General features: G+C 43.5%; 1 protein-coding gene across 2 annotated transcripts in view; it reads right to left on the bottom strand.

The window, feature by feature from the left end:
* The window catches only part of stat1b (signal transducer and activator of transcription 1b), a 40,309-nt gene that overhangs the window by 9,675 nt on the left and 10,638 nt on the right, over nt 1-19,996 (bottom strand). For both annotated transcript variants that reach the window (XM_039015001.1, XM_039015002.1), the window contains exons 2-16: nt 16,883-17,010; nt 16,017-16,161; nt 15,535-15,630; nt 15,150-15,239; nt 14,894-14,972; nt 14,538-14,647; nt 14,295-14,446; nt 13,994-14,152; nt 5,203-5,295; nt 4,903-4,962; nt 4,707-4,736; nt 4,523-4,613; nt 541-582; nt 341-424; nt 69-167 (exon numbers count right to left, since the gene is read on the bottom strand). In XM_039015001.1, the coding sequence (XP_038870929.1) occupies nt 69-167; nt 341-424; nt 541-582; nt 4,523-4,613; nt 4,707-4,736; nt 4,903-4,962; nt 5,203-5,295; nt 13,994-14,152; nt 14,295-14,446; nt 14,538-14,647; nt 14,894-14,972; nt 15,150-15,239; nt 15,535-15,630; nt 16,017-16,161; nt 16,883-17,010 (1,458 nt within the window). The remainder of the gene's footprint in view (nt 1-68; nt 168-340; nt 425-540; nt 583-4,522; nt 4,614-4,706; nt 4,737-4,902; nt 4,963-5,202; nt 5,296-13,993; nt 14,153-14,294; nt 14,447-14,537; nt 14,648-14,893; nt 14,973-15,149; nt 15,240-15,534; nt 15,631-16,016; nt 16,162-16,882; nt 17,011-19,996) is intronic.

Below are 19,996 nucleotides of genomic sequence, written 5' to 3'. Positions count from 1 at the left end.
AGATACATAGATACTGTAGCTATGAGGATTTAGTCTTGAATGAGAAGGGTAGGTGAGAGGGGTTGTACCTTGGACTCACTGGTCAGCATGTTGTACCACATGACAGAGGCCCAGGCGCTGGGCAGCTGGCTAATGTTGGAGATGACCACAATGGGCAGGGACATTGTCTGGATACACACACGCACCCCCCCCACACACACACACAGGAGAAGTCAGATAGGAACATCAGTACAGACAGTCAGGCTCCTTGGTGTGTATTACTAACAAATATTTCTGCCATGACAATAGTGTATACCATGTCTTTTTAAAAGCTCTACAGATTGGTTACTGTTGTTCTGACCTCTAGTTCGACCTGGAGTCCTGGCTGACAGAGTCGAGTCTCAAAGCTAATAGAGTGGAGCTCCTCCGTCACTATGAGAGGACCCTGAGTTGACACACAGACGTACATCAATTTAAAAAATGTATATGTATTACTATGACATTGCATAGTAATAGTATTATACATCACAATCATCCTCACACCTGAGGTGCTTTGCTTACCTCATTTGATCTGTTGCCTGTAACTTTCTGTTCCTTTAGTTGCTGGGGAAGAAAATAGTTGTAAATAATGTAAGGTAACCAAAAGAAGAAGAACAACATCAACAAAACGTTAAAACATGGTTCTGAACAGCACACATGATATACTGTTACAGCAATCGGCAGGAGACTTAAACCCTGGTCGCCTGACCTAAGGCAAGAATGCTAACATCAAACCACTTTCGTAATGCTCTTATGAAGGCTAGGGTCATTACTAGGGTTACAAAGGGACAGTATATTATAGAAAACCATGGGTTGGAACCTAACTTATTTTCCAATGGCCGTTCAGAGCAGAATCAATATTTATTTTTGTTCTGAACCTGTTAGAACCAAAACAAAGTAACGGTTCATATAGTTCCTTTTCGTTCTTTTACTCTTCCTGTGAAGTCAACATTGTTTTTACATTTAGTTCATTAATTTAATTAGCGCCAATAGAGCACCTTGTTATGGAATAGGTAAAATATTTGTTTACATGTTTAATTGGTCAGATAAGTGCAGGCCTGAGATGCGACTGAAATTTCATGGGTGGGGAGAGAGCAAGGGGTGGACATGGAGGAAGCTTGGCTTGAAGCGCTGAACATCATGACATGATGTGAATTGTAATGTGTTTATAGGCTATTACTAGCATTATAACTTAACTATATTACAGAACTATACAGTATAATAGACATTAGGAATATTGTTCTAACTTACAAATAAAATTTTTAACCGATTCTCAAGACTTGAAAATAACAGTTCTGTTCCGGAAAACTAGATATCACTTTCGTTCCCGGTTCTTTTTCCGTTCCTCAGAAAATTCTGAACTTATTCGGTTTTCGGGTTTTGTTCCCTGAACCGGTTCCAACCCCAGCTGGAAACTTTTGAAGTTTACCAGTAAATTACCACAATTTTGGTAACTTTCAAGATGACATCTATTTGTCATGTATAAAAAATATATCTGATTTTTTGTTGTTGTTGCCATTTAGCAATTTTAGGAAGCTGGCTTTCGCTAGCCCAATTAGGTTCCCAATCTCCAAACCTCATAGCTAGCTACTAAGAAGCCTTTTCAGGCTATCAATCAAGTTTGAATAGCTAGCTTGTCTAACTATCTTAGCTGGCATGCCTGCTGGCAAGGTTGGTAGACTTTAGAAAAGCAAGCAATAACTAGATGAATAGAAGCATATTGTTTATTTTTATATAAAATAAAATAACCACCAGTCAGGAGGACAGCTCAAGAGGCATGCTTAGATATGCAGACAACTTTTTTACATAGAATTAAGCATAATGATTATGACTCAGGAAAAAGCTGTTTTAGGTGTTTGAAAAATGACCTAACTTACAGACAGGGGGCATACTTTGTGGTCATGACGCCCACAAAAGTCAATATGTCATTGTTGTAAATGTTTTGGCGCCAAACTGGTGGCAGTTGTGAAAAAAGTAAATAGTCGGAAAAGTTGCAAAGTTAATTGAAAAAAATGAAAAATATGCTTTTTTCATTAATTAGGCTATTTTCTCTTGAAACATATGGTCTATCCACTAGAAACTCATGGACAATATGGACACAGACATTAGACATAATTTTATACTATATATGAATAAACAATTGGAAAGTTACTAAATAATAAATTACCAAAGTTACCATAGATTGCCATAGATTACCTTTGATAAATTACCGGTAGCTTTGCAACCCTAGTCATTACAATATGAAGAATATATAACGCTATCATCATTGATGTACAGCAGGGGTCCCTAATTAAAATCAGCCATAGGCTGATTTTTTTCTCGAGCGGTTGGTTGGGAGGGCCGGAACATAATTATAAATAACTTGTACACTGCAATTGATCACGAGAAGCCCAAACAGATATAGTATTTGACAAAAACATAATAATTTCAAACCTTGATTACATTAAGATACGATCAAACACGCCTCCCTACTTCTGCATGGGAATACTTGGGAACAGATTTCCTAAAACAAAATCACTTTGAGCTAATTTCCAGGTGATTTTGCAGTCTTTAATGCTCAGAAAACTTGGGGGGGGGGGGGGGGGGGGGGACGCCTATTGGGGAACCCTGATGTACAGTACATCATATGTACAATATACAGTATAACCTCTTGAGCCTATGGGGGGTGCTGTTTCGACTTAGCATAAATTGGTCTCCAGATTAAACTGCCTAGTACTCAATTCTTGCTCGTACAATATGCATATTATTATTATTATTGGATAGAAAACACTCTCTAGTTTCTATAACCGTTGGAATTATGTCTCTGAGTGGAACAGAACTCATTCTACAGCACTTTTCCTGACAGGGAGTGAGATTTCAGAAATCTTGGCCTCTGGTCCCAGGTCAGTTTTAATGTCCCTGTGAATGCTATGAGGATACAAACACTGCCTACGCCTTCCTCTAGATGTCAGTAAGTGGTGACAATTTGAATGGAGTCGATTGCGCAATCAGGGCCTGTATAAAAGGCCAAAGACCGGAAGTACCTTTCTTTTGTCCCCTGCGCTTGACGCACGATGGACGTCGGACTGGCCTCTTTCCAAGCTTTGGTTTAGCCAGTAATATATCGCCGGTCATGTTTTTACTCGTTATAGGTGTTAAAAACATCATAAGGTAGTTAATTTAAACCGTTTTATAGCAATTTATATCCGTTTAGTGCGATTTTGAGGCATTTCTTTGTGACGCACTTTGAAGAGTTGGACACTTTTCCTGTAGATGCCGAACGTTAGTGGCCATTTCGACGGGACAAGAGGACATCTTTCGACCAAAAGACGATTAGACCGGAGAAAGGATACATTGCCCAAGATTCTGATGGAAGATCAGCTCATAGTAAGAACTATTTATGATGATAAATCGTTGTTCTGTAGAAAAATGTTAAACGCATATTCCGCCATTTTCTTTGGGGTAGCTTCGCTTTGGCGCACCCGGTATTGCACAGTAAGGATAATTTAAAAAATGTAATTCAGCGATTGCATTAAGAACTAATTTGTGTTTCAATTGATATCCAACTTTTATTTTTTTTGTCAAGTTTATGAATAGCTTTTGATAAAAATAGGTGTCTTTCCAACATGGCGCCGGGCAGATTGCTTGAGTAGTTGGACACTATTTCCATTGTGTAAGCACAATTTGTGCCGCTAAATATGCACATTTTCGATCAAACTCTATATGGATTGTGTAATATGATGTTACAGGAGTGTCATCGGAAGAATTCTGAGAAGGTTAGTGAAAAAATTAATATATTTTGGTGATGATAACGCTATCGCTCTTTTTGCCTTGAATCAATGCTCGGGTAACGTTTGCACATGTGGTATGCTAATATAACGATTTATTGTGTTTTCGCTGTAAAACACTTAGAAAATCTGAAATATTGTCTGAATTCACAAGATCTGTGTCTTTCCATTGCTGTGCGCTGTATATTTTTAAGAAATGTTTTATGATGAGTAAATTGGTAATACACGTTGCTCTCTGTATTTATTCTAGTCGAGTTGTGATGGTGGGTGCAATTGCAAACTATGATTTCTACCTGAAATATGCACATTTTTCTAACAAAACCTATCCTATACAATAAATATGTTATCAGACTGTCATCTGATGAGGTTTTTTCTTGGTTAGTGGCTATCAATATCTTTATTTGGCCGAATTGGTGATAGCTACTGGTGGAGAGAAAAAATGGTGGACAAAGAAAAATGGTGTCTTTTGCTAACGTGGTTAGCTAATAGATTTACATATTGTGTCTTCCCTGTAAAACATTTTACAAATCAGAAATGATTGCTGGATTCACAAGAAGTGGATCTTTCATCTGGTGTCTTGGACTTGTGATTGAATGATATTTAGATGCTAGTATTTACTTGTGACGCTATGCTAGCTATGCTATTCAGCTTTTTTACTGGTGGGGGTGGTGGGGGGTGCTCCCGGATCCGGGTTTCTGAGGCGGTAAAAGATAACATCTGAATGTGCCAGTTCATACCAGGTAACTGAATTCTGCTGCCAAGCTTCCATTGGACTCCTCCATGTTCATAACCTTAGTGTTGGTTCCCAAGATGTTGAATTTCCGGACCCTGGAAATTACGTAAAATCAGAGGAGATGTAATGACTACTAACTAGGCTACTTCAGGTTTAAGTAGGATAACAGAGACCAAAACATTTCCTACCCTCTCACTGTGTTCTTCTCAGTGACGTCCCTAAAGAAATACAATACATCAGTGACTGAAACTTTGACTCTTGCCATTGATAAAATATAACAATGTAATACAATTGATTAAATATAACATTAAGCAGTTCCCAAAGCCATATGTGTACACGTGTGTGTATGTATATGGCTCTGGTACGTACTTCTCATTCACTTACTTGTCAAACACAGCTTTGACTTTGAGCTGGTAGTTGAACTCCTGGAGCTTCACCAGGAGTCTGGGGATATTATCGGGTGCAAGAGTATTATGATACCAATAAAGTAATCACAATGCAAGCCAAATGACAATCAGGAACTAATGTGGATGGAAGAGTGTAGTGTTAAGGTGTGGGTCTTAATTGAGGAGTTACAGCATGGATGGCTAACCAACTATCCTCTGGGTCTGCAGGCTTCTTCTAGCTACTAGTCAACACAGTATTGCACATTGCGTTTGGAGTGTGTAGCACTGGCGCAATCACCTGATTTTGACAGTGAACTGCTTCCCAGTCTTCAGCACCATGGGTCTTTGAGGGTGAGTGGGCATACAGGGCTGTCTCTCCACCACGATAGAACTAAAAGACAGATGCCACAAAAACATTCTGTCAAACATCTGATAATGATACTCCTATGGCACTCCACTAAAGCCTAGAGCAGGGATCATCAACTTTTTTCTTGAGTGGACAGTCGGGGGGCAGGAAAATAATTACAAATCATTTGTAGACTGCTAATTGACTGTAAGAAGGCCAAAGGGACAGAATATTTGACCAAAAGTATAATGTGGAAGGACCACCAGAGGGCAGGCTGCTCCCACGGACAGTAGCCCAGCCCGGCATGTGAGTCAAGGTGATCAGAGGCAATTAAGCACAGCTGACGGTAATAACGAGCTATTCTCTTTCCCCTACAATAGAGAGGAGGGAACCGGCAGAGAGGGGAGAAAGAAAAGAGTGTTTGCTTCTACAGAGGAGAGGATGTACCTTTTGAAAGGGAGAAGAAGGGGACACTCTACCTCTTGGGAATGGTCACCACAGATCCGGACGACCACCCGACGGGAGCTCTACACGGAAGGATCGTGAAGGCGGTGACACACCCGTGATTTATGTTATAGTTTAAAGATACTCACCTTGTGTTTCTTGTTCTTGTGAAGAAGAAGTGTGTTTTCCTTGAGATATCATCATTGATTGTGTTGGAGTGTTTGAGAAGGAAAAATTACCTCAATAGAGAACTTCGTTCAATTAAGAAAACCTGCCCCTGACTCGTTTATTCCACCTTTCCGCTTTACAGCAACCTCCAAGTACCTGGTCCGCTCACATTGGTGGAGAATGCGGGCACTAGGTGGACGAGTGACACAAGGATAAGTGAGGAAAACAAAAATCTACCTGTAGACCAGTCCTTCTCAAATAGTGGGGCGTGTGACCCCGGGGAACATGCTTTTTTTTTGCTGCAGGGAGTAGTTTTTTTTTGCACTGAACAAGAGCACACAGCACAGAGCAGGAGATATGAAGTGCAGATAACAAACCCTTAAGAGACACCATGGAAAAATATTTAACAGGGATGAAAAGAAAGGCGGAGAGAGACGGAGATAATGAGACAAACGCAAGTCTCCCGAAAGCTAAGACGAGGAAATATGACGACGCGTATGTAGCGCTTGGCTTCACTGTGACTACGGTGGGAGACGAGGAAAGACCGGTATGTTTACTGTGTCTAAGAATGTTGGCAGCGGACAGCATGAAGCCAAATAAATTAAGGCGTCACTTAAAGACATTACACCCCAATCACGCTGTCACGGCCGTTTAAAGGAGTGGACCAAGGCGCAGCGTGAGAGAAATACATTCTTCTTTTTAACCTGTTATGGCTGCAAGGGGCAGTATTGAGTAGCCAGTTAAATCGTGCCCATTTCAAACGGCCTCGTACTCAATTCTTGCTCGTACAATATGCATATTATTATTACTATTGGATAGAAAACACTCTAGTTTCTAAAACCGTTTGAATTATTTCTCTGAGTGAAACAGAACTCGTTCTGCAGCACATTTCCTGACCAGGAAGTGGAATGTCTGAAATCGATGCTCTGTTCAACTTCCTGCCTATACATGGGCATGATACGTAAGAGTCTACGTACACTTCATAGACCTTCCTCTGGGTGTCAAGAGGCTGTGAGAGAAGAAATTTCGTGTTTATCTTCATCTGAATTGGAATACAAGCTCTTTGTATGACATGTCCCTCATTTCCGGTACTCTGAAGCGCGCGACTTGGACAGTGGGATTGCCTTCTGTTTAGCTGCCGTTATGGACGACAACTATCTCCGGCTCGGATTTTATTTGATACATGTGACCATATCATCGTAATGTATGTTTTTTCAATATAGTTTAATCAGATTATTGAAATTTTTTCGGGAGTTTTGCCGTGTTCCGTTCTCTGACTTTGTTGACTTTGGAGAGATCCGTGCCACTCGGCTAGTGTGCATGCTAAATGAAGAGGGATATTTGCCGTTCCAGATCAAAACAACGACTGTTCTGGACAAAGGACACCTTGTCCAACATTCTGACGGAAGATCACCAAAAGTAAGAAACATTTTATGATGCTATTTCTAATATCTGTCGTGCATGTGAACTGGTCGTGGGCGCCCAAGTGTTTCTGGCTATTGTGGCTACGCTAATATAATGCTACATTTTGTTTTCGCTGTAAAACATTTAATAAATCGGAAATATTGTCTGGAATCACAAGATGCCTGTCTTTCAATTGCTGTACACTATGTATTTTTCAGAAATGTTTTATGATGAGTAATTAGGTATTTGACGTTGGTGTCTGTAAATATTATGGCTGCTTTCGGTGCAATTTCTGATTGTAGCTGAAATGTAAACTATGATTTATACCTGAAATATGCACATTTTTCGAACAAAACATATGCTATACAATAAATATGTTATCAGACTGTCATCTGATGAAGTTGTTTCTTGGTTAGTGGCTATTTATATATTTATTTGGTCGAATTTGTGATAGCTACTGATGGAGTAAAAAACTGATGGAGTAAAAAAGTGGTGTCTTTTGCTAACGTGGTTAGCTAATAGATTTACATATTTTGTCTTCCCTGTAAAACATTTTAAAAATCGGACATGTTGGCTGGATTCACAAGATGTGTACCTTTCATATGCTGTATTGGACTTGTTAATGTGTGAAGTGCACTTGAGCTGGATGTTGTCATAAGTGTACCGACGTCGGGCAGGTTAATAACGAAGAACACTTAACACACAATACAAAATAACAAAACGAACGTGACCGCTATAATACTGAGTGCAAACATGCAACATCACATAGACAATTACCCACAATAGCCTAATGCCTATGGCTGCCTTAAATATGGCTCCCAATCAGAGACAACAATAAACAGCTGTCTCTGATTGAGAACCAAACCAGGCAACCATAGACTTTCCTAAACATCTATACTGAACACAACCCCATACACTCAACAAAACCCCCTATACAATACAACCACCCAAGACGAGACAAATACACACAAACCCTGTCACACCCTGACCTAACTAAAATAATACAGAAAACAAAGATAACTAAGGCCAGGGCGTGACACACGCTGATAAGCCACTTGAGTTTTTTCAGCGAAAACGTGCCAAATATTGCCAACAATCATCCCGCTTTGTGAATGCTACTTCAGTAAACCAGCGAGCACTGTTAGCATCATATAAGGTGGCGTACCAAATTGCTCAGTGCAAAAAAAAACACTCCATAGCAGAGGAGCTGATACTACCTGCAGCATTAGACATGGTCTTCCTTATTTAGATTTTTTTTTAAATCAGCACATTGTTTATAGGTTAAAGTGTTTCATATATTGTGCTCCTGAGTTAATGTTGCTGATCAATTTGAATTTATTATTTATTGATTATATTTTATTTTTCAGTATCAAATGGTAAAAAAATGTTTACAGTTTAAATAAGGCTTGAATTTTTTTGTTAAATTCAGGCTAATCGATGCACTTTAAGTCTTTTCTGTTACAGACTAAAAAACAATGTTAATAAAGTTATTCTTTGTAAGTTGATCTATATCTTTCTTTTTTGTTTTCTTTAATGTTAATAAGGATACAATGTTATGCAGAGGTGTACTTCTAACAATTTTATAGACAAATTATACTATTTACAGTCGCGGCGGAGAGTTGGGGGGGGGGCGAAATGTTTACTTCTTCCTAGGTAACAGAAAATAATTGAGAAGCACTGCTGTAGACACAGGGGAACCATTCAAGAAGGATGGATAACACTCTACTACAACAGTTGATCACGGCCCAGCAGACAACCATAGAACTCATGCAACAACAGCTGCTCACGTCATCTTACCTCGCCTCTCAAAGGAGGATGATATTGAGGCTTTCATCATGACGTTCGAAAGGACAGCCACCTTGGAAGAGTGGCCCCCCACAGAATGGGTGAGTGCGTTAGCTCCTCTTTTGACAGGGATAACCCAGGAAGCCCACTATAACCTGGACCCCCGCGAAGCTGCTGACTACGGGTGACTAAAACCCGAGATTCTGTCCCGGTACCAGCTGACCGCCCGAGATTGATGCAACTTTATGGCTCTATATGGCCGTCCAATGAAACAGTGGCTGGAGCCCGGGAAGGGAGTAGGACATGTCGTAGAGACGCTCGTAGTGGACAAGATTTTGAGGGAATTACCCAGGGACTTAAAAAGGGTCGTGGGGCAAGCAAACCCGTCGTCGGCCGACGACATAGCTCAGGCTGTGGAAACGTACCGATCTACATGGGAGTTGTTAAAAGGGGAAAAGGAGGACCGAAAGGACTCTGCCAAGCCTGTTCCCCGACTAACCCCAGCACTTCTGCCACCGAAACAACCTAACCCGCTCCGGACGTGGGAGAAGTCATCACCCACACAACAGAGTCGGTGCTATAAAAGCCAGTCTGCGGACCATTACGCTCCACAATGTCCCAGAAAGGACGAGTCCATGGCCACCGCTGCCCATCCCCACGCATCCCGGTACGAGAGGGCAGGATCACCTCTGTTGGTTAGCAGAAATGGCCCCAGCCCCAGAGATTCCGGTTTGAATAGAAGGACGTGACGTGGTAGCCATTCTCGGCTCGGGAAGTATGGTTATGTTAGTGGAGGAGCAGATGGTGACCACAGCAACACTGCTACAAGACAAAGTAGCCGTGTCCTGTGTCCATGGAGACACCCACTATTACCCCACCGTGAGTCTGTCCATTCTCAACCCGAAAGGAAGGTGTACAGTCAGGGCTGGGAAAGTACCCCAGCTGAAGGTGCCATTATTGATCGGGAGAGACTGTCCTCCATATAAGGAGCTTCGGCAGATGACGTTACGCACCGGACAAAAGGGATCAGGTCTCTCTATCACACGCCAAGAGCCAGGCGGGAAAGGGCAGGTAGGAAAGCAGAGGGGAAAAAAGACCTAGTCCAAGCCTGAGGTAGTAGCCCTACAAGGAAACAAAGCCTCAGCCTCTGGAGCAGAGGAAGAAGCTGCCTCCGACAGCTATTCCAGGAAACCTCCGATGAAGACACCTGCGAAGGGTTATACATGACGGAGGAAGGAGCCACCAGAGGCTAAGGGCTATATTTGAAGCCCCATCAGAGAAGGGAACATGGAAGGGATTCTCCTCTGGCACCCCAGACGGGGATGGGGAACAAACTCCACACCCCTCTACCGAGGTCGACCTGCCCAAAGAATTAAAGGGACAGTTTGGTACCTCAGCATAGAGACCCAGATCTAAGGGATGCCATGCGGAAGGTGAAGGTGATTGACGGGAGGAATGTCGACGGATCAGGTGATCTCTTCCCTACTATGCAATCAGGCGGGGCCGCTTGTATTGGGTCATGCAACGAAGGGGTGAAAAACAGGAATTACTAATGGTGCCTAGACCATACAGGGATACTGTCCTACAGCTAGCCCATTCCCACGTCCTAGGAGGACACCTGGCACGGGACAAAACGATCGACAGAATCATGCAGAGGTTCCATTGCACCCGTGTCACCCGAGATGTGGCCAGGTATTGTAGGACGTGTGATCAATGTCAGTGTACGGCCCCACAGCCACACCTGCATTATCCTTTGACTCCTCTCCCCATTATAGAGACTCCCTTCGAACGCAGAGCTATGGACCTCGTGGGACCCCTCCCGAAATCTGCCAAAGGACACGAGTACATCCTGTTTGTTGTAGATTACGCTACCAAGTTCCCAGAGGCCATACCCCTTCGCAACATGTCGTCAAAGGGAATCGCCAAGGAATTGTTCATGCTGTTCTCCCGGGTGGGCCTTCCCAAGACGATACTAACCGACCAGGGAACCCCGTTCATGTCCTGGTTGATGAAGGGCTTGTGTCGGTTATACCAGGTTCAACAGATACGCACAAGCATATTCCACCTGCAGACAGACGGTTTGTGCGAATGCCTGAACAAAATGATTAAAAGCATGTTGAGAAGAGTGGTGTCCAGAGACGGGAAAAACTGGGACATGCTTCTGCCCCACTTAATGCTTGTCCTGTGAGAAGTACCCCAGGCGTCCACTGGGTTCTCCCCCTTGGAATTGCTCTACGGCAGGCCATGTCAAGGGATCCTCGACTTAGCCAAGGAGACCTGGGAGGCCCAACCATGCCCGTTCCGGTTGACGATAGAACATGTTATCCTGAACATGTTATCCTGATGAGGGACCGCCTGTCCGCAGTCTGGCCCATAGTAAAGGAGCATATGGAGAAGGTGCAACGGACTCAAGGCCGGGCCTACGATAAATCAGCGACACCCAGGGAGTTCACCGTGGGAGAGAAAGTGATGGTACTCGTGCCCACGGCCGAACACCGCTTGCTGGTGCAGTGGAGGGGGCCCTACGAGGTAATGGAAAGGGTCTCACCAGTCAATTACTTCATCAAGCAACCGGACAGGAAGAAGAAGGTCCAACTCTATCATATCAACCTGCTGAAGAAGTACCATGGGAGAGAGGAGGGTGTGGCTTTGATGGCCGTGGAGGACAAGGAAAAAGAGGAGGCCCTGCTACAGGTGCACCGTGGACGAACTCTCCTGCCGGAGCAGTCGAGGCAGCTAGACAAGCTGATTATGCAATTCGGCAGGGTATTCTCGCCCTTCCCAGGACAGATAGATGTCCTGTTTTATCATATCCACACTCAACCCGGCAAGAAGGTGCATACCCGGCCTTACAGGATTCCTGAGGCCCGCCAAGTCATCGCAAAGAACGAGGTAAGGGAGATGCTGAGGATGAGGGTGATCGAGCCATCTACGAGTGAGTGGTCCAGTCCCATAGTCCTGGTCCCCAAACCTGACGGTAGTATGAGGCTCTGCAAGAACTTTAGGGGTGAAAACGTCATCTCTACATTCAACACGTATCCCATGCCCCGCGTGGATGAACTCCTGGAGCGCTTAGGAAAGTTCTTCACCACCCTGGATTTGACGAAGGGATATTGGCAAGTGCCGGTGGCTCTGGAGGACCGCCCAAAGACTGCCTTCGCCACACCGGAAGGGCTTTTTCAGTATGTAAGGATGCCCTTCGGACTGCACGGGGCTTTGGCAACTTTCCAACGCATCATGCATGCCATTCTACATAGACGATGTGGTCATCCACAGCGAGGACTGGGATAGCCACCTCCTGCGACTACGGTCGGTGCTCGTGAGCCTGGAGGCTACAGGGCTGACGACCAATCCCCAAAAATGCTGTCTGGATCTTTCCGACGCGGAATACCTGGGATACACCGTGGGGAACGTAAAAATACGTCCACAGGAAGAAAAGACCAGGGCCATTCCTGAAAGACCAGGGCCATTCCCGGCCCCAGACGAAGCGGGTCGTCCGAGCCTTCTTGGGGACAACGGGATATTATCGCCGATTCATCCCTGGGTATGCAACCATTGCCAACCCCCTCACAAATCTCATCAAGAAAAACCTGCCAAATCGTGTAGCGTGGACAAGACCGAAGACGCCTTCCAGCTGCTAAAAAAATAGCATGTGCTCTGATCCCGTCCTGCAGGCTCCTGACTTCTCCCAAGAGCTCATTGTGCAGGTATACGCCTCAGATACGGGGCTTGGAGACGTCCTAGCGCAGGGTGAAAGCGAAGCAGAGAGGCCTATTCTCTTTATAAGTAGGAAGCTCAGTGATCGGGAACATAGATATGCTACCACAGAGAAAGAGGCCCTAGCCATTAAGTGGGCCCTCGATTATCTCCAGTACTACCTACTCGTTACTGACCATGTTCCCCTCACGTAGATGGCCGGTAAGAGAAACAATAACAACAGAATAGCCAGATGGTTTCTTGCTTTACAACCGTTCTCGTTCCATGTCATCTACAGGGCTGGATGGAGGAACGGGAATGCGGACGCGCTGTCCCGACGCGACCAAGACGGCATGTCTGGCGCCCGGCTCTCCTGTCCGGTCCTAAGGGGGGAGGTATGTGGAAGGACCACCAGGGGGCAGGCTGCTCCCATGGACAGTAGCCCAGCCCGGCATGTGAGTCAAGGTGATCAGAGGCAATTAAGCACAGCTGACGGTAATAATGAGCTATTCTCTTTCCCCTACAAGAGAGAGGAGGGAACCGGCAGAGAGGGGAGAAAGAAAAGAGTGTTTGCTTCTACAGAGAAATAGACGTACCTTTCGGAAGGGAGAAGAGGGGGACACTCCACCTCTTAGGAATGGTCACCACGGATCCGGACGACCACCCGAAGGGAGCTCTCCATGGGAGGATCATGAAGGCGGTGACACACCCGTGATTTATGTTATAGTTTAAAGATACTCACCTTGTGTTCCTTGTTCTTGTGAAGACGAAGACTCAATTAATAAAACCTGCTCCTGACTCGTTTGTTCCACCTTTCCTCTTTAGAGCAACCTCCAAGTACTTGGTCCGCTCACAATAATCATTTCAAACCTTGCTTACATTTGTATATGATCATGTGTCTCTCTATTACGTGTGGGAATACTTGGGAACAGATGAACAAAATAAAAATCAGTTGGAGCTGATTTCATGGTGTTTTTACAGTCTTCTGTATGTCCAACAATGACAATTATTATTTTTACCTAATAATAATACTTTTTTTTGCTTAGAAAACTTTCGGAAGCAAATAAAACCACCTGCGGGCCGCCAGTTGGGGAAAAGAACCTAGAGTTGAGACATTAACACTGGGAGCTGACCCAGGTCTCAGGCAAAGTTACCTACCATTCAGTGAGTGAATACATGTTTAGTATGTGTATGTGATCTCTACAGGAACATAGACACATAGTAGGTGTCATAGAGCGGGTCTCACTTGACAATGAGGTACTTGAACAGGGCGAGAGCGCGTTCCTCCAGAGCGCATTTGCCCTGAGTGATGGGGTCATTCTCGTACGTGTACTTCTGTTCCAGCTCCTGGAGCATCTTCAGCTGCTGACGCACCTGCTGTAAGCCCTCTGCCACAACAGTGAACCTGCACACAGACAAACACACACAGTGAAAGGGTTGAAAATATTGCTGCTGAAAGTATTGAACAAGGTTTAATATAAGGGTTAGGATATGAACTGGGCCTAGGGCTAGGGGCTAAGCTAACATGGACTAGAGGCAGGGCTGACCAGATTTGTAGCTGGTCCAAACAGGCGTTAGGCGGACCACCGATGCAAGCTATCTGCTGTCTGTGCTTCCACTCAGGTACCTCCACTGTCACCAGGTTGAACTGGATCTGCTCGGCCAAGCACAAGATGTCAGAAATCTGATTCACCACCACCTATAGGTCGGGAGAAACAAACATCAGTCTAACCATACAGCATACACACTCAAGCAAGAACGCACGCATGCACACACACACACATTCCTACCCCTCTGGTTATGTTGAGTTTGATGAACATCTTTTTGATGACAATCTCCTCTTCGCGGATCTCTTTCCGTGCCGCCTGTGACTGTGCCATCCCATTCACCTCTTGTTCCACTGACAATGACAGAAACAACATTTACATAGCGTTAAGCATTCACAATACGATAGTAGAAGAAACATCTGGAATTTCACAGCACAGTTGCTTCAGCCTGGAAACTAGTTTTAGTACAGTAGGAGTGAGATATGTTTTACAGTGCCTTCACATTGGCTAAAGCATATACAGATATGGCACCAATCTAGTCTTGTGTCCCAGACCCAGGCTATTGAAAGAGACTAGGACCAGGCTAACTCCTACAGTACCTCGGCTCTGCAGGGTCTTCTTCTTAAAGTCGTGTTCATCCTGTAGGTCCTCCAGAGACTTTATCTCATGCTCTGCAACCTGAAGAGGGCAAAAGTCACACTGGTGTTTGAGAAAAACATTTTCTACCCCTTTCGTAGGCTGTTCAACTGGTTGATGTTCATTTAGAATGACAAGACAATGGGCGGTGTCGTGGTAGGGTGTATGATAATAAATCCACATCACCAATGACACATGGTATTGTCCAAATGACCGCACCTGAACTCGGTTCCTAAGGTCTTTAACGTTGTTGTCCATGTCCTTCTGTTTCTCCAACACCATGTTGTTTGGTGTGGACCCCACGTTATCCTGACAAAAGAATTCACAAACATTTGGTCTGGTTTCACACTCAGGTCACACTGAAATGCTCCTTCTGTTGCAGCAATAATTGAACATACAAATACAATATCAAAGGCAGTTTAAGCCAATTTTTTTTTATATCTATGCTGCTAAGAAATGTGCTGAAATATTAATTCTCCATGCAATAGCAACTTTTCTAAGAATATGCATCATAATCACAATTCAGAACATGCACACACACTACAACAGAAATACTCACAGAGTTCCATTAAGCAGTATGCAAAAGACAAGATCAGTGTCTCACCTCTTTTTTGATGATGGAGGCCAGGATCTTCTTCTCCTCTTTCAGACAGTTACAGATTATCATGGCCATCTGTAAAGGGTCTTCCTGGAAGTGGTCCTGGGAAGAGTTTCTCAACTTTACATTTTACAATTTAAAGTTCACTTTGGTGGTCCTCAAGGATGCGTTCCAGGACCACTGTTCTTTCCTGCTCATAAACTCAAACAATTAAATGGTTACTTATTGGCTTAAAGAACCTAAGATTGTCTAACCTTATTCTGATTAGGATGGCTGACTCATTACATTAGCTTGAAACATTGTTGAAGCCCTTAATCCTTATTGGCCCTGATCTGACATTAAAACAAATCTTCAGAGTACCAATCTTTCTTATAAGAATCAAAACACCAGTCTAATAGAACAAAACTCAATACTCAGCGCCTGAGTTTTTCCCTTAGAAGTCTATGTCAGTCCTTACAAATGAATTCAGAGTTCGACCCTGGCCTTACCTGCAGGTTGCGTTTAATCTTGCGTATATTGTGTTGCAACAGGAAGTTGTTCTCCAGGGCGAAGCGGCTGTACTGAACGTCCAACTGGACCAGGAGGTCATGGAAACGGATCGCTGCAAGAGAAACGCTGGTGGCCACCATGTCCCTGAAGGGGGTCAACCAAAAGGACTTAAAAATTATTGTCATCCTTTGAAATGAAAGCAACCAGCCCACGGAACACAGTAATTGCAAAAACGACTAGCTGGAGTCATCTGAGCAGTTGGCTTCTGAGCCCTCACCCACTAGTGACTGAATGCTGATATACTTGGTTCTGACTCGCTACAGGCTGTCCGGCAAGAATGGTACGGATGCATCTCAGTCCAGGAATTGTATTAATCTTTATCATCACCACACATAGTAATCACACACACAATCTTCTTTTACACTAGGAATTAACTTGTGGTTATTGCGGATGCACTGCCAAACACTTCTGATAATTTGGTCGGCAGCCAAATTTGCTATAACCACTCTGAGCTAGAGTGGGCAGGGCCAGAGTCCAAATGCGGGCATGCTGATTGGCAGGAATTACTTTTTTTTTTGCAGTAATTTGTGTGGTGAAAGTTGTGAGGTGAAAAAGGTCAACAACCTTACACCAATGACAACAAACATTTCAAGTAGTCCACAACCTTTACAAGCATGTTACTTTTACTTTCAGTTTTCTTATCACAGTAGTTGGCGCAGGCTTTCTAAATCTACATTAACAAGGCCAAACAAAGCAAAATACATCATGAGAGCAGTTACACCACAGCCTTCAAATGCATCTACACATACTGACTGTGTAAACTACACACCCCTTGGCAGTCTGTTGCTTACTGCAGCTCACTCACCAGTCATGGCTCTCTATCCAGGCACTGAGGTACTGGCGGATCTCCATAGGGAAAGTATCATCATACAGCTGGTCCACCTGCTCCAGGTACTTGGAGTCTAGCTGCTGCAGCTGGAACCACTGGGCCATCTAGAAACCAGGGACAGGGAATGGCAATCAGTGTTTTCCTGTATCATTCCATAGGCACCTCAGTATGGAGGTCAGAGGATAACCAGTATAGTGGGAAACACAGTACAATACATAGCCTACTAACTGTCGCATGCCATATTTATCGCCAACTGCACATACAGGCTGCATTGTAATCCTTTGCACAGGTCAAACTGTGCTTACTTTCAGATGCTGTGATCAAATCGTCACCACATCCATGTATGACTACAGCCATGTACACCAGGGTTGGGCTCAGTTCGGTTTTCATGTCTGAAAATTCAGGAAGCGAATTGAAATATCGTCACAGAAAACAATGGGTAATTTTTAATTAATTAATTGAATTTCAATTTACTTCCTGAATTGAAAACTGAATTGAGAACTCTGACGTACTATTTGTCAACTATAAGCTTCTTTAGTCTTTGGAGGGTTGAGGAAGAGAGGCAGCTACTCTATAGTAGGCTACTGCTGGGTAAGACCACAGTTGCTTAACAGGATCCTGCCCGAATAAGTTTTATGTGACATTCTCTTTGTATTACATTCTGTGTAACTCAGTGAATGGATATAGTTGAATTAAACTAGGGTATGTAGGCTGAAATCAAATTGAAGTGCATTTCACTTTTCCTGAAATATCACATATTGATTTGTACAGCAGCATGTCCCGTGTAGACTGATGGTGTAGAAATGTGATGTAAAAAGCAGCACGGCAGTGTGTCTTATGATGGTGAACCTGGCTGAGAAATGAATTAGTGGAGCTGTTGCCATCTTGGGGATTTCATACAGAGGTAAAGTAGGTTTTATATCAGATATTCAACAGACATTCAACAAACATTCACCATTAGCCTATTTAAACGTTGACAACAATTTCCATTCCTCTCAGATTACTACACTGAATAAAAATATAAACGCAACATGTAAAGTTTTGGTCCCATGTTTCATGAGCTGAAATAAAAGATCCCAGAAATGTTCTGTATGCACAAAAAGCTTATTTCTCTCAAATGTTATGCACTAATTTGTTTATATCGCTGTTAGTGAGCATTTCTCCTTTGCCAAAATAATCCTTCCACCTGACAATTGTGACATATCAAGAAGCTGATTAAACAGCATGATCATTACACAGGTGCACTTTGTACCAGGGACAATAAAAGGCCACTCTAAAATGTACAGTTTTGTCACACAACACAATGCCACAGATGTCTCAAGTTTTGAGGGAGCGTGGAATTGGCATGCTGACTGCAGGAATGTCCACCATAGCTGTTGCCAGAGAATTCTATGTTCATTTCTCTACCATGAGCCTTCTCCAACGTCCTGTCCTGCAGCTCAGATCAGAAGGATGACTGCATCTTTGACACAGCATGATTATTAACTTGACCATGCTTAAAGACACAGTATATTCAATGTCTGATTTCTTATTGTTACCCATCTACCAATCACTGCCTTTCTTTATGAGGCTTTCGAATAGCTCCCTGGTCTTTATACTTGAATCTGTGCTTGAAATTCAAGACTTGACTGAGGGACCTTACATATGGTGTTTGTATGAAGGACAAAGGAAGGTGTAGAGATTCAAAAATTATGTCAACCCCTATTATTTCATACAGAGTGATTCCATATAATGTACTATTTGTAAGAATATTCTAAGACAAATATGCTTGTCTGTATTTTTCCCCCATTTCAAAATATGTTAATTTCACATGTTGAAGATCTAGATCATGAATATTCATCTTTCAAATACACAACACAGAGGACTAGGGGTCAAGAGGGCTAGAGAGCAATGGAACTAGTGTTTTTCAGTTCAACATCTGTTTCGGATCTTTGTAGGAATTCCAGTCTGGGACTCATAGCTACATGTGGCAAGTTCTCATTGGTCCAAATTGTCTATACATTGAGCCCGAAACGGGATACTTGGTATTTGGCCATTGGCCCAATTTTATTGAAAGGAATTATAATTGGTCAACCACAGGCTAGGTTTGGGTAAAAACTACATCTGGTCTCTTTGTTCAGTGGAGAAAACACTGAGGACAGGGAAGAATAAACATGTACCATCTACTTTCCAGCATAACAACTATGATTTGTTCTCTTTGAATACATATATTGCAGATAGTTGTTGACACATCAACCAGGATCAAGGGGCAGGGCAATTTGTGACTTGTTTTGGTAATCAGTGGCTGCATTGGGGGGGGGGGGTGGGGGAGTGGTTTCACCTAGGGCTGTTGCGATGACTGTATTACCGCCACACCGGCGGTCACAAGTCATGAAGGCAGTCAAATTCTACCTGACTGTTTAGTCACGGTAATTAGGCTTCTCCAAGCTCTGATGCTGCTGATGGTCATTAGCAGCTTACCAAACTTGCTAACTGCCTGGTATTGTCCCTCTAATCACTCGGACATCAATGCAAAAGTAATCGAAATTCAAATCAAACACTTCATGAGAGCCCATGAGCTCATGTTGCCAGAAGAAAAAAGCAAAAAGCACCATCAGATGCCACCTCCACAACGACAGGCTCTTTGGAAGCGTTGCCAGAAGAAAGCCCTTTCAGACCCCAAGACACAGACGCAAGCGCTTGGAGTTTGCCAAACGTCATTTAAATTATGACTGGATGAAGGTGCTCTGGTCAGATGAGACCAGAATTTAACGTTTTGGTCAGATACAGCATCGGCATGTTTGGCGTAGAAACAGAGATGCATACAAGGAGAGGCACCTCATACCCACGGTGAAATATGGTGGTGGGTCAGTGATGTTTTGGGGCTGTTTTAATTCCAGAGGTCCAGGTGCACTGGTTAAGATTGATGGCATAATGAATTCCACCAAGTATCAGGCAATTTTGGCTGACAATCTGGTTGCCTCTGCCAGAACGCTGGGACTTGGCCATAGGTGGACTTTCCAACAAGACAATGACCCAAATCATACCTCAAGATCCACACAGAAATGGTTCTGTGACAACAAAATCAATGTTCTGCCATGGCCATCTTAG

Source organism: Salvelinus namaycush, chromosome 19 (genome assembly GCF_016432855.1).
Source record: "Salvelinus namaycush isolate Seneca chromosome 19, SaNama_1.0, whole genome shotgun sequence".
Taxonomy (NCBI): Eukaryota; Metazoa; Chordata; class Actinopteri; order Salmoniformes; family Salmonidae; genus Salvelinus; species Salvelinus namaycush.
This window is presented reverse-complemented; position numbering and strand designations above follow the sequence as displayed.